The following is a 15145-nucleotide window of genomic DNA, read 5'->3' on the forward strand; positions in this document are numbered from 1 at the left end:
TGTCGATAATGATCGCATAAATCATTCTTTAGCCCGGTAAACTAGTAAGTACACGTTGTTCTCGATTTTCCAAGGAGCCAACCAAGGAGAAACCCCTTTCGATAGGTCATTATGAAAATTATAGGAAGAATTTGCTTTGGTATTCATACGTCAGTGAGAAAATTCGTACAGAAATAATTGAGATTATTGTTCATAATAGATTATTCTTCTTTTTACCTTTTAAGTGAAAGTTTAAGGCCATACTAATTTTAAAGTTGGGGAGAGGGGTTGAATATGGTACTTTAAATTAAATTCATTTTCTCATTTCAACTTTCCATTTAAAATGTTAGGAAATTAATGTAATATTCTTGCTATTTAGAATTTTTTTAAATTTGTTGTACTGTTCATTTCCTTTTATTTCAATAGTGTAGTTATTTCAATTATTCTATCAGGTTAGCGTAATTATTATGAACTGAAGTTAATATACGGAAATAAAAACCACTCGAAGTATAAAAAAAAAGAAAGATCATTCTGATTAAATATCAATAATAATAATAATAATAATCTAGATTAATCACGGAAAAAATAGGAATAAGCTGACAGTGATATTATGACAATGGAATTTATTACAAAGTTGCATTCGAGAAATGACAATGGTTGCACAGCGCTATGCATAATCATTTGAATAATAAACATTAGACTACGATGTACGCGTAACGTAATGAAGTCCTTAGAATAAACGATATCACTTGTAACATATCGGAATACTTTAATCGCTTACATGCAAAAGGTAAAGGCAACGAACACGCACTTAATCTACGAGGGTGAGCAACATTCGAACGAACGATGTTTCGAAAATCAGCGATCGAAATCGCTTTTCAATTGTCGTTTGGGGGGTCAAGTTTGAGCGCATGCACATGGGAACGATCGAAATATCGTGTATAATTTAAGGTGAGTACGCGTATGATACGTTTCGTTTAAATGGCAGGAGGAACTATCTCAAAGATTGAGGTAATGAGGAAGAATGAGCTATTTAACCCTTTAGCTACGGTCTATATCATACAATAATCAATAATCAATCACTACCATTTGGCGAATAATTTTCTTTTAACCCTTGAACCCTCTTCTGGGTCAATCTAGACCCAAACTTGAAAAATGAATACAAGGAACAGTGTAAAATTTAGAAAATAAAAATTGAAAACAAAGGTAAATTCAAATTAGGCCTTTCTCCATGGTCCGCCGTTCGAAAGTTAATTATTCTAACGCTCTATTTTATTGTAATTTGATATTCGATCAGAGTACGAATAAAATGAATGAGAATAGTAACAAAGGTCAAAGATAAATCATACAAATTGTAATTTAAAATATTGAATTAATGTGTATACTAAACGACACTAATTATTGACTGTAATTATACGTTGCCCGCAGCGAAAGGGTTAACTCGAAATAAAATAATATCGTCTTACGTTCTACGGCTTTCTCGTCGAGTGAGCTACAGTTCCTTGACGCGGGAATGTCTTAGAAACTTCGAAGAAGATTACTAAACTTAAGGGGCACAGATACGCTGCCGTGACAAGTCAGCAAGTCCATCGCAGCTGCGGAGCCTTCTAATACTTAACGCTAAATGAACCGAATTAAATAAGCTTATAATTAAAGGGAAATTCGAAAAGGGGGAGGCCCTGGCAGCTGTGACTTCTCGATAAGCTTTTTCATCACAGAAGCGTCGCCATGACGAAAACACGCGACCAGTCGTTCAGTCGATTCTTCATTTTTAAAGATCTTCCGTTGCTCCATTTCTTGTAATTGTTTTACAATTTTACGCGGCGAACAGTTTGCAAATTGATATTGGTCACTTGCTTCTTGCAATTTACGTAGTTTCTATTACCGAAAATTAATTAAAATTATCGAACATGCTGTATTGTATTTAACAAAAGGTATTTCAAAATTGAATTGCATTTGAAATTGGCTACTTTCCACTGAATTTCAGGAAACGAAATTTCTAAGTGCAAGCGATGATTTTTTTTTTTTAAATTGTTAAATAAAAAAAGGTGACAAGTGTGCCGTCGTAAGAATCAGTATCGAAATAAGCAATAGTAACCAAACAAGACACCGTGCCATCTCTCAATTACTATTTCTAATCGTAACACTCGAGGAAAAATATTTTTTGCGTTTAACCCTTTCGCTGCAGTATTTCTTTCGTGGTGATCATAAAATTCATTAACAAAGTTTTTCAATAAATGTTAATTAAAATAAACGATTTTTCAATTGATAATTTACTATACCACAATCTAATCTATTATAATATACAGGGTGTTAAAAAATACCCTGAAGACCTATACACCGCTGGATAGATCACGAAAAATCGAAGTGATAAGTTCTGTAGCATTTTTCGATGAGATCAGTAGTTTAGCCTAGTCTCCTACTCCGCGGGTTTTGCCACTCAAACTGTCACTCAATTTTCAACAACGAAATGTGGCTAAACTACTGATCCCATCGAAAAATGCTACAGAACTTTTCACTTCGATTTTTCGTGATCTATCCAGCGGTGTAGAGGTCTTCAGGGTATTTTTTAACACCCTGTAAGTATAGTTTATTCATAATTGAAAATCGTAAGCATATTTTATTTGCGAATCTAACGTTGATCAAATACTTTTACTTACAACCAACAACGTTTACTTTTACTTATAAGTGTAGATGTTTCGCAGCGAAAGGGTTAACGCGATCACAAAAATGACGCAACTACGAGGAGCGACGATCGAGGATCTCCACACGACGTGGAACGCAATCGCTAGACGAACGAAGGGAAAAGAAATGTTCCTCGATGAAGGAGTCACTGAAAAGGCCATCTCTGGTAGCACAGAAAAGTTCGTATATACTTTCGCCACCCAGAGCAGTCACTTTCATTTGTCAAGTTTCACAATGGACGAGCGTCATTTCGAATTCCCCGATCGAATCGTCCAGCGAGCATTCAGCTCGATAGGATGCACACGTGCTTCGACGCCCAAAACAGGGAATTATACGTTTTATCGTTGAATTCTTTAGATCCCAGATCGCTACCGTGGTTAGAGTCCTTAAAATTAATCGTTGAGGCAGCTGCGTTGGCAAGAGCGAAGGAATCAGTCATATTTATTTTTCGTTTGGTCGATCTCGTCGCGTTGCTTCGAACGAGTTCTCCGATGATTATTAACTCTTAGAAAGCTAAGGGCGGATATATACGATCGATAAAAATCTGAAGGTATAAAGACGTATTTGAGTTGTATGCTCTAAATTAATGACTACGATGTTCATGAATTTTTAGTATTCTCATGGTTGTTCATAAATACTGTTCAACTCCGTATCCTTTATAATTTCAAGCTCTCTGATGAAAGAGTCGGTCGCGAGACCAGCGTGAGGATCACTGTGACCTTTTCCAGGCCGCAGAAACAACTCGGTGACGAAGATTGCTATCGGCATTAACCAGCTCGACCAGCTGACTTATTAGAACTACTCTTACCGATTTGACATTGAATTCAAAAAGATTGTTCAATATGTGAAATTCTAAATCGAGGGAACAGTATTTTATTTTATTAATTAAAATCCATATTAATCAAGTTTTCGTCACTTTTACCATCAGAAACCCATTCTTTATCTTTCGACCTAAATTCGTTAACTCCTAACTTCTAAATCAGGCCTGTCTAACCTGCGGCCCGCGGGCCACTCGTGACTCCTTCCCCTACCACGCAGCTCGCGCTCGGCTCCCCCCACTCTTCCAGTTGGTTCCCCGACTCTTCCAATATTTGACGCGTATTCCTGATCCTAGCAGATATAGCATCTAGCGAGAAACTACTGACACTAATGGATGGTGGGGGAAGTCTGAAGCGGTAAGAGTGGGAGCAGTGGTTCATTCGCTTCTAGCAGTTAAGGTTGGTTCAGACACGGCTAGTAATTTAGTCGTGTCTGAACCAGCCTTTAGACAGGCCTGTCCAAAATGATCATCCGATCATTAGAGCAGTAAAAAAAAATCAGTCGTTTGTATATTTACTTCATCCCCGTATCATCGAGCAAAGCAACGCGACTGGTCGACCCGCCTCCGTACAAATCTACAATCATCCCCGTCCAATGATTCTCTCACAGAGCAAGGAACTTCATCAATGCGTCGTAAATCAGTCGAGGATTGATGGTCCCGTCGGCTGTGTACCGTACACCTCTCAACGAGCCATCATCGTGGCTAACCACACCGTATTCCCCAACGATGAAGCCATCCGGAGTCCTTTCCTCGACCCTGTACTTCCTGTAGTTCCTTCCCTCGACCACGTAACCGACTTTGTGGCCGTCCTCGACTTCCGAAGCGTTCGAGGGTTCGTTAAGAATCAATTGAGGCCCGTGAACGTTCCCGTTACTGCTCACACTGACCGATTCGTCCACCTCGTAGTTCTGTTCGGGTTCACCGGCTCGTTGCTGATTCAATGGCTCACCTTCGGAGTCGTAAATCTTGCTAGGCTCGCTGTACACTTTGGCGGGTTGCGAGTAAACCTTAGCAGGCTCCGAGTATATCTTAGCCGGCTCCGAATAGACCTTGGACGGTTCCGAGTACACTTTTTCAGGTTCGCCGTAGACCTTGGCAGGCTCGCTGTACACCTTGGCTGGCTCCCCGTACACTTTCGCTGGTTCGCTGTAAACCTTGGCAGGCTCGCTGTACACCTTCGCTGGTTCCCCGTACACTTTCTCAGGTTCCCCGTACACCTTCGCCGGTTCGTTGTACAGTTTCGCTGGCTCGTAGGGTCTGGGCGATTTGTAGCTCTTCGAGGGTTGAGAGTACACTTTGGAACCGGGTCGATTGTACTGGGAAGCGTCGTAGTGTCTGCCAGCCTTTCGACCTTGAGCCTGGAAGCGTTCTTCGACGGGTTCTTCGTTGTACTCCTTCGGTTCCGAGTCTTCTTCGGGGAGTTCGTAATTCTCTTCCGTAGGAAGGGTTATCATGTCCTCCTGAGAGTTGGACGAGGTGAGGTTAGTCTCTGTTTGCTGGTCGCCGTAGGTAGCGGTGTGTCTCGCTGCTGGTCCAGGGGTCACTGCACCCTGGCTCCGCCAACTGGTACTCGGTGAACCTTCGTCGACGGAAAACTCACTCCTGTTCGATTCGGATACAATGTTGCTGAGCTCCTCCGTAACGAAGCTGGAAGACGATGGTATCACTGTCGACGTCTTTGTTGGGACTGTCGTTGTTCTAATAGTAGTGCTGCTAGGACTCGTTCTCGCGGTGAGAGACCTGACTGTGGTGCTTCTGGTGTCTTTCGACGATTCTCTCAGAGAACTGCTGGCAGATCTTGGAGACGGGGTGACGACAGTCGCGTCGCTACCGTCGTAATGCTCCACCCTGACCTTGTACGGTGTCGCTTCGACTGTGGATGTCACGCTGACGCCTATGACCTTTTGCCGACTGACTGGCTTGTTGGGCGCGTTACTGGTAGCGTTCGTTCTCGATGACTTTTCTCTGGATGCCACCGAGGTGACCGTGGTGCTGGAACTTTGCGGCGTTAGTCTCGTGGACGATATATCGCTGCTGGTGCCCAATTCATCGATCAACGAGGCTAGATTCTGTTGCCTGTTCTCGAGCGTTTTGTGACTTATAGGGTAGAACCGAACGACCTCTTCTCGGCCACTGGTGTTCCGCGCTCTTGGAACGACCTGTCTGTTGGCTGGATTTCGAGATATCCGGTAAATAGAGGCCTCGTGCTGATGCGACTCCGCCGTCGCGCTGTCCCCGACCGTCGTCGTGTGTCCTCCTCGTCTGAAACCTCTGCGTCGCTGGGGTGGCGTCGCCATGGCGCCGTTTATGAAGACTGACAGAAATTCCGTGCCCGCTAGGATGTCGTTCCTTTTCGCTGGAGCGCTGTGTACTTCGTCCCACACCAGTGCCGCCTGCAGCAGTACCTGAGAGACATTTCATTCTTCAGTGGAATGCGGAAATCAGTTGTAATTTAATGGTTGGATGATTTAGGAGAAGCGTGATTCTTTAAATAGCATTGTATATCATCGAATGCAATTTCTTAAACTATTCATTCTTAATTTATTTGAATAAAAATTATTTTGGCTAATTTTAAAATAATGACAGGGTAATGACAATACAAGAATATATGTATTTTGTTATTTAGCATTTGGTATTCAAACTTTTTATCATAATAAATGTCTAAAAAGGTACCTACTTAAACACATAATTAAATATTTAAATAAGTGCCTAGTTAACTGCATTTGTAAACACCTGGTTAATTACCCACCTAAGTATCTATTTACGTATCCATATAAGTATCTACATAAGTTAAGAAAAATAGCCAGCGAACCATAAGAAAATTTTCCACCGAAAAGTACTTTATCGCTGGTCGGATGGTGCAATTAGCGCAACGAAAAAATGCTTGTTCGCAGGAGAAGAGAAAAAAAGGATAGAACTACTCATGGTGGAATCAGTGAACAAGTTCGTAAGTATTTTACGATCCGAGGACACACGGAACACGTCGAGCCGCGAGTATTTTTCAATGGTCCCGGGGAGCGGCGACCCCGGCTTTTCTGGCCATCCCGGATTCACGAAGGTCGCGCCAGGTGCATCCGAGTAATTTATAAATTACGTCGTGGCCGCTGTTAAGTCTGGCGAACGGTCGCATAGCTTATTACGCCGTGAAACTTTAACTCGTGTTTCATAGCTGTCACCTTGTTATCTTCCGAAACATCTCATTTCCTAGTGTATTTAAAAGCGACGACCTTCGACGTGCGTTAAGAACACACGTTCGTCACCGGTCGCGAGAGATGGAAAGCAACGACAACGATACGACCCGATACGAAAGTAAATTAGCGAACGTTCCGAGTGTTCTTGTTGCCTCAGATTGAGTGCGACTCATTTCGAGCACAGCTCTTGTTATTTTCTCGAACGACAATTGATGCGACAATATAAATGGAAATTACTTCTTCCATTGTTCTTATTAGCGAATGAAGAAATTAACTCTGCGGAGTGAAATTAATTTTTTGGAGTAATTATTGTTAAGATTCAAACATTAATCCTTTCAGGATCCGAGAAACTTTTAGCAATTGAAATGACTTTATTAGATATCTAATAAAAATTAACATCATTAACATCAAAAAATTCTAAATTTTATAGAATTATCAAACATACGTTCCTGATTTTGTTATATGCAGATTGTTGATGTTTATGCATTTATCATACATGGAAATGTACGAAATATATGCTAAAGGTGTATCACATACTATAAAGTAGAGTCCAATTTTTTGAGGATACAATGTAGATAAAATTTGCATATTAAAGTTCTGCAGGATAGTCTTGGAAGAAAATGTGTACATATTTGCATAAGTATCCTGAATCTAGTTACATGAATGCAAATAGGTAAATCTACGTGTTGTATCTAACACGTTGACTGTCACACAGTAGAAAGAGCCATGTATAGTCAGACACGTTACTACTAAAATTACTTAAGCATAGGATTGTTTTATTTCCCAAAATAAACTTTACATTTGCCACCTTGCTAAAATAATATTGTGTTAATGCTATGTGGAAAGTTCATTTTTAATTTCTAAATATTGCATTAATAAACAATTTCTTTATTTATTTATTTATTTCTTTGACACGATAGTCAAGAAAAGGAATAACAGCAGGTGCAAACGAAACTAAAAAGCAGTGTGAAATATTCAGTGCTGCAATCAGTAATTATATATTCGAACACCATGAATTAAGATAAGCGAAGACCTCGAGCAGCGTGACTTTGACCATGGAATTTCAAAGGACACTCGTCACCGGATGCATGTCCATCGCAAAATGTAACATGCAATTATACTGTTGCTTTTACTGCAATCCTTAAATTACATGTCGATTTGAAGATATGTAGAAGAATGAGAAGTGTTCTCGAGGATTTTTCTTGAATTTTAAAGCAAACGTAATTATTCAAGCAATAAATATCACTCGGGTGATACATTCATCTGTAGTGAAAATACGATGACTTATCACCAAATTAGTGGATCTTTAATTTCAAAACCTTAAATGGTATTTGTACATAAATGGCCTGAATCATACTTATCATTATGACGGATCTTAGATTCTTCATTTCAAATTAAACATGTTTATTTGTACTAATTTATTTTGCATGGCTTTTAGAAATAAAATTCGTCTAAATTAGTAACTCGAAATAAACAAAGCGTCTTCATTCCAGCACGAAACAGTCAAGAACAGACAAACGATTAATTTTCTAGCGATATTAACAAACAGGATTCAACAGAATGCAATTTTTGATATTTCTTTGAAGTTCGCAATCGTCTTTAATGAGTCGTAAACGAACACAAAAGACATAACTGATCGCTGCGTGATTCTTTCGTCAAGGCTCGTCGTAAGGCCGTCATTATAGTTCCAGTAAAAGCGACATGGCAGTTGAAGTTCTGGAATTTCTGAAGTTTTGACAAAATTATGGAGCCTTGATTGCTGTGAAAAACGAAGGCTAATTCTGGTTTGTTACGATCAACAAAAACGTTCAAACAAAAAATGATAAAATGTTTTCTTCTTTTATGGTACAAAGTGTAAAATTACCCGAAGAAATTCTAAAAATTTTACAAAAGGTATTTTATTTATTTTACTTTTGTCGAAACATCATGTTAATTAAACTGACAAGCTGCTTCCTATAATTTCTACAATGTCATTTCTTTGCAAAAATACATGATATACTTCTTCTTTTTTATTCGCAAAAGTGAACCCTTTAATATAGTTTGCATATGGAAATCGTAATACGATTTGTATTAAAGATATACTATAATAACCATCATTTCCATTGGAATTCCTTTCATTATCCATCAAAATTACAGTGATCATAAGAAATTACAAAAATCACGAAAAATCAGTAATTACTATAATATCCAGATTCTGAACGATCCAGTGTAAAATTCGTCATAAGGAATGTGTAATATAAATGATTAATAGAGACAAGTAATACGGAATTCAAGGATAAGAATGATTGAATTCATTTAAAATCCAAAATAACCCTTCATTATTTTATTTTAACCTCGGTTTATTCTATGTAGAACAAGTCACTACACTAATCAGTGCATATAAAATTATTACGTGTTAATGATGAACATACAGTCATCGAAAATTTTCCAAATTGAAAAAGTAACAAATTTTCAATACTTTCCACCTGGCACAGTCATCAAACCCTTCTTTCCCTTGCCCTTTAGTCTATCTAGGATTAACCTTCACTATTTAATTTTAAACCTTAAATTACTAAATATCTATTAGTACTAAATATTTATTAAGCGAATCAAAAGGCTTAGATATGAATTAATTTTCAGTGAATAACTGCTGGTATCAGAAAGATTATTAATAGACTCCCAGTTGGTAAGGTGTTGATAATCAGTCGATTTATAAAGCAGCGGAGAACAACGTTTAAGCAGAGTCAGGACTGGTCTAGAACGGTTTCCTGTTGAAAGGAGAACACGCAGTGTCGTGTGGACACCTTCGATGAGGTCATTCGTTGCACCCATTTATTCCCCTTTGCAGATGGCTCGCATTTGTAGCAAGTGTTATTCGTATGAAACATGCGAAACCAGGAATTTTTCGTTTGTCTTGTGCCATTAAACACATCGAGGAATGTAAACTGAATACTTTTACGAGAAAAAGAGTTAAATTGATGAACATGTGAAAGATGTCTGAGATAAAAGGTGTCAGGTTACTCGTTTGCCTTTATTTGAAAAACACCTCAAGATACCTTCCCAAACACCTTTCCAGTTCTTCTTTTTATTCGATTTTCAATTTATCTTTCGTTTGCTACCTTGCATAATTAATCTACTATTAATGCAATTAAAAGTTTCCAGTGTAAATAGTAAAATTTGCATTTTCATCTGCTGTATTTATAAAAATAATAAAAGAAGATTTTTCTCAGTTGATTATTAAAAAATTAAATAAAAATTCATACCGGACGCAGTCATTAATTAAATTCCAACCTAAATAATAAAATATCTCTAACAAATTTTCGAAAATTTAATATTTTTTAAACAATCATAAAAGGAGCTATATAAAATCTCAGAGAATAATGTATCTTCCCCTCTATCAATTTAAAAGTTTCATTTCTGCAACCTTCAAAGAAGCTCGAGTCAGAGACCTTGTTAATCATGGTCCCGTTGTAATATGAATTGATGAACGTGATCGCCATTCCGATTGGAACTAATTAAAGTTACTTTACTGACAGGTGTTCAGAAGGTGAACGTACCTCTGTCAAATATTCGTATAACGAACGGTACGTACGATAGGTACACGATCCAAATTTGGTTTGATTCGATCTTCAAGTACATACATTGATTACGATCGATAAAGAGGGACATCGATGACGATTCACGCGTGCGAGCGTGCCGTTAAACGAAGGAATTCGCGTGGGACAAATCCAGGACCCCGATCTACCAGATATATATATATATATATACTTGTGTTATAAACAATATGCAGGTGCGGCCATTTTAACGACAGGCCTCGTCACCGTCAAAGAATCGGGATTTTTAGAAGGGTGCGAATGAGCTCAGCCGAACAACACTTCGGTGTTACGTGTGGTCGATGAAATTAGATTGGAATTGCTAGCTTATTAGATCTTGATAAAGGTATATTGTAATACACTTCGTGGTCATGTTGGATAAGTTTGAATCATTTATAAACCATGATTAATTTTGTGATATGAAAGAAGATTAACACGTGTACCATAAGTGTTACGCCTAGAACACTAATTAAAATATTCAATTTTTTCTCAATGTTCTCAGACAATTAAAATTAAATTTTATAATTTTATCCTCAATTTATTTGAAAAAGCAGTACTTTTTTCGAAACCTGTGGCAATATTAAGAAAAAAAATTAAACGAATAGTATAATTTGGACCTATACATCAATTATTAAAAGTTGAAGATTAACAAATTTTGCAATTACCTATAGCTTGCAAAATTAAGATGTTAACTTTGATAACTAAATTAAATAATCATAATCTCTTTTAATCACTTTCTACTACAAGAATCATGATAAATTTATCCCAAAATCTTACATAATGACTAACTTAATAATTAAGCTTCTTTCGAAAATAAATGACATTAATTAATGAGACACAGTGCTTCCTGATGTCCCGGAATTAATCAATGAACAGAAACATCTAATTATGATAATCACTTATAGACATTGTAAGTTGACGTAATAGAATGCAATAGAGTAATTAAATTAGCTAATTGTAGGAAGAATACCGTGGAAGATGCGAATGACGAAGATTCACGGGCGCGGCCAGTGTTTTAAAGGCAAACTCATCACAATGCAAGTGGGTGCAATTCAAGTTAATACTGTCGCCCCCGTTTCAACATCTTTTTTAAACATCTCTCAGTGTGCTGTTGCCTGACCTACTTACGAATGTCGGCTCCGAAAGTGGAAAACAACCATCTAACGCGGAGACAACAGTTTTAAGATACTTTCTGTTCTAATTTCATTCTACTGCTAATCGATGCTCCGAATTTTGTATAATTAAATAATTAAGGAAAGAAAAGAGGAGGTTGCCAAATCGGTGTAAAGGAATAAGAAAAATGAAAAAATGAAAAATAAAATATATTTATGTTAAGTGTTTATAACATTCACTTAATTTTATTTTCTGAAATTTTCCCCAACTCCGGAAGAAATTACTCATCGAACAATTCGAGTTGAATCGCGAAGAAAAATTACCATATCCGAAACGTATTTCACAAGGAACGACATAAATAGTGTTCACCCGTATTTTTCCGCGTCAACATATTTTTTCGACGAAAAATACATAAGGCCGTGGAACGTTTTCCCCGCGTTTCTTTATTTCCATTGTGATCAGTCGAGTCCGGTTCTGAACGGCAGACGTGTCGACATGAGATCAAGGAATCGTACGTATGCGAAGTAAATGACATGAATGTATCAGGTTCTGAGGAATCTGCGAAAGAGGACAATCAAGGTTGCGACTGGGTGTGGTGAGGAATATGCACGTATATAAGAGTACACAGGGGACCCCATACCATCCCTATAGGTAGCCCGTCGAACTCGTTTGCCCCAATGTTACCGAGTCATTTTTCTTTTATCTTCATTTCGACTAATTGTCTTCCTTCTGACGTACCGCCTGTCAACGCACCAATTTTGTTCTGACAATCTCGTTTCAATTCCGGTCGTTCCTCTCCGATGCTGTTCGTATCGATGATAATGCACCTTCGACAATCAAGGTCGCTACCTGCTTTTTGGTATTACCACTTTTTGGCGGGAAAGTCAATGTCGCGATTCACCGCACAAACTAACTAATTCCACTGGACGTACACGGTTGGCAGATTGTTTTTTCCCGTCTTTTTGCGTGGAAAGTTTGCGGATTCGAGAAATTTGACCTCGAACAGGAAGATTGTAAGATAAAGGGTTCAGAAGTCGAGTTTGAAACATTAATAATTACGAATAGGCGAAAATTTTATTTACGGACACGGAATAATTTTTTGAAAATTAGAATTTTTGCAAATTTTTTAAAATAACAGCGTTTGAGAATAGAATAATTAAATCATTGATGACATAAGCGAAATTTTATCTTCCCCCAAATTTTTATTTTTATCTCTACTGAAAATAAGTTCAAAAGGGTAAAATAGTGTAATTTCTCTCGTAGACAACAATGTGCTTACCAATGCAGAAACGTGCGTGTCAGTGGTGGAGAAAAAGTAAGGGTCAGTTTTCAATGTCTCGCTGGCGAAAGTTTAACTAGCATGCGTATGCGCGGCAATGCTTACACAATGCACAGTGGCGTAATTTCGTACTGGGGGACACCGTAATAAATGTTTCAGTCCTCCCACACTACAGTTCTATATAATTTACGTAAGGTGCGCGGGCGCGTTTTATATAGTCAAACAGGAAAACGACTTTTAGCTACGGTCTATTTATCTTCCAGTGGATACGTTTAGTGAAGAACTTGCGTATCACTTTTCCACCGGAAAATGCTACTAGTTTCTTATTGATAAGAAATACTTTCAATTAGAACTAATCACAATTACCAGTTGTATTTTTAGAAATAATGATAGGTGATAAATAAAAATCATTTGCTTTATGAACCTTGTTAAGATTCTAATTTTTAAGATATTAATATTAAGAGTAATTTAAACAAAATTAATGGGGTAAGTTTCCGAATGGCCCCACCAAAATTGAGAATTCAAAATAATATTTCTCTGTTCTTTTCCTTTAATTATTCGAATACGTGTAATTTGTAATGCCAATCACCAATGACCCCCCAGCATTCGACGTGTTAAATAAAATTTTCCCAAGTAGACATTTATACCCCGATAATAAGACTTCTCGCTATATCGCCATTTTCCCTAAGGGAAGCCTACCATTCCCAATATTACAAAGCTAATAATTTTAAACTTTTAACAAGCAGTGTACACACTTCGGTAAATAATAATCTTCACGGCACACTGTTTACACCGTACACCTACGCCACACCTTGGAAGTGTCATCGATCAAAACGAAAACGAGAAACGTCACTAAATCACGCACCAGGTCGGCTGACCTTTCGCAGCCGGGAGCGAAAGGTCGTGCACGAAGTGTGCCGATGAAATGCAAACATCGTCGCCGCGACGAAAGGCCGTCACCCGGTGCCTAAAGGTCTATTTTCGTTGGACGAAACCTCCTGTAGATACGATCTTTTTCGTTACCGCTCGTTTAAGGACAGAGGTGAAAACGTTTACGTTACAATACATTCTTTCGTTCGGCTGTTGAATAATCGTGAGGTCAGCAGCCACAGCTGGCAGGGTCGTACGCGATCGAGAAGCGTTCTTTGTAACACGAATGACAGGATGAAAAGTATCCGAGTCATTGAGAGGCGCCTTGTATCGGATACATCATCCAAACGACTTCCTTGTGCACGAGTGGGCGACAGTTTGGATTCCTTTGGTAATGATCGTCGCGACGCTTGGCGCCACGGAATTCGGCTCCGACTTTCCTTTTTCTTTCTTTCCATCTCCTTCCTAATCGGTGAGGATTAATACGCCGTTAATTTATCCTCTGATGAAATAAATTAATTCCATAGGCAGACTATTATGGAAAGTTATTCATGATTTACAGACAGCGATGGCTATAAATTTTCAAACAATTCTATCATCTATAATTTCTAATTAGATAAATAATAGAATTCTATATTTGTACGAATGACATGGCAATTATCGTGTTAAATCTCAATTACCAGCACACGCGTTGATACAACTTGATGGAATAGTTTCAAGCTGCATCAGACGGTAAATTAATTAACGTTGCAACGATCGAGTGGTTTAAGGGAAGGTGTTAATTTTCGGAATATTCAGCAAGGAAGACGAAGATAAATACAGTTGCCGCGATTCGTCCCGCGGTGATACGCTTATGGCAATCGATTCGATAATAAAGAAAGCCGCAATTAATCTCGCGCGTGCACGCGCTGCGAGCCAGAACACCGTGATTGCGAGTCATTTATAGACTCATCAGGCAATTACTCGCGATACGGTTTCGCGTTGTGCCGTGCCGTTTTCAACGGGCCTCGATAAATCGGCCAACCTTTCACGCAGGTGCGCGTACATGCACCGAGAGCATCGTGATCTCATTGCACGAAATACAGCAATAATGGCAGGGTCATTATAAGCAGCGGTTCATGTTTATAATCCCCGGTACATGGGAGAATAAACGATCGTCGGCTTTCTTGACGAGTTTTCACGGTAAAATGGCTTTGCTATGCGAAATAAGGGCACGGAAGTTAAGTGAAGTGACTGATATCGAGATATGGATTTAAACGAAGGATCGAATAACAAATAATTTCTGTCAGAATCTGTAAATCGGAGATTTTTCCTTGAAATGTACTCGAGTCCAAAGGCGGCTCGTAGTTAAAATTAGTTTGGGTGCTGCTCCAAAAAAATTTTAGCTTTCGTTTTAAAAAACAAAACAGATTATTCTACATTTCAGATTCTTATCTCTTATATCTTTTATTCATTACTTTGCATTTTATTTCTCTCTTATTAGCAGACAAAAACACTGTATTCAAATGAGATGAATATACATGTCTTTGCGGTTTGCGTGAAATTGAAGTCGAAATGGAAAACTGAGGTCGATGTGTGCCAGATCGTTAAGGACAAAGATTTACTTTGAACGGAAACGTCGAATAAAGTAATAACA

The 15145-nt window shown here is 38.3% G+C and overlaps 1 protein-coding gene across 2 annotated transcripts in view; it reads right to left on the reverse strand.

Moving 5' to 3' along the window:
• Positions 1-554: 554 nt before the first annotated feature.
• The window catches only part of LOC117607592 (uncharacterized), a 114727-nt gene continuing 100136 nt past the window's right edge, over positions 555-15145 (reverse strand). For both annotated transcript variants that reach the window (XM_076688611.1, XM_034331465.2), the window contains one exon: positions 555-5889. In XM_076688611.1, coding sequence (XP_076544726.1) covers positions 4087-5781 — 1695 coding nt within the window. In that variant the 5' untranslated portion in view covers positions 5782-5889 and the 3' untranslated portion in view covers positions 555-4086. The remainder of the gene's footprint in view (positions 5890-15145) is intronic.

Source organism: Osmia lignaria, chromosome 6, assembly GCF_051020975.1.
Source record: "Osmia lignaria lignaria isolate PbOS001 chromosome 6, iyOsmLign1, whole genome shotgun sequence".
NCBI classification, from domain to species: domain Eukaryota; kingdom Metazoa; phylum Arthropoda; class Insecta; order Hymenoptera; family Megachilidae; genus Osmia; species Osmia lignaria.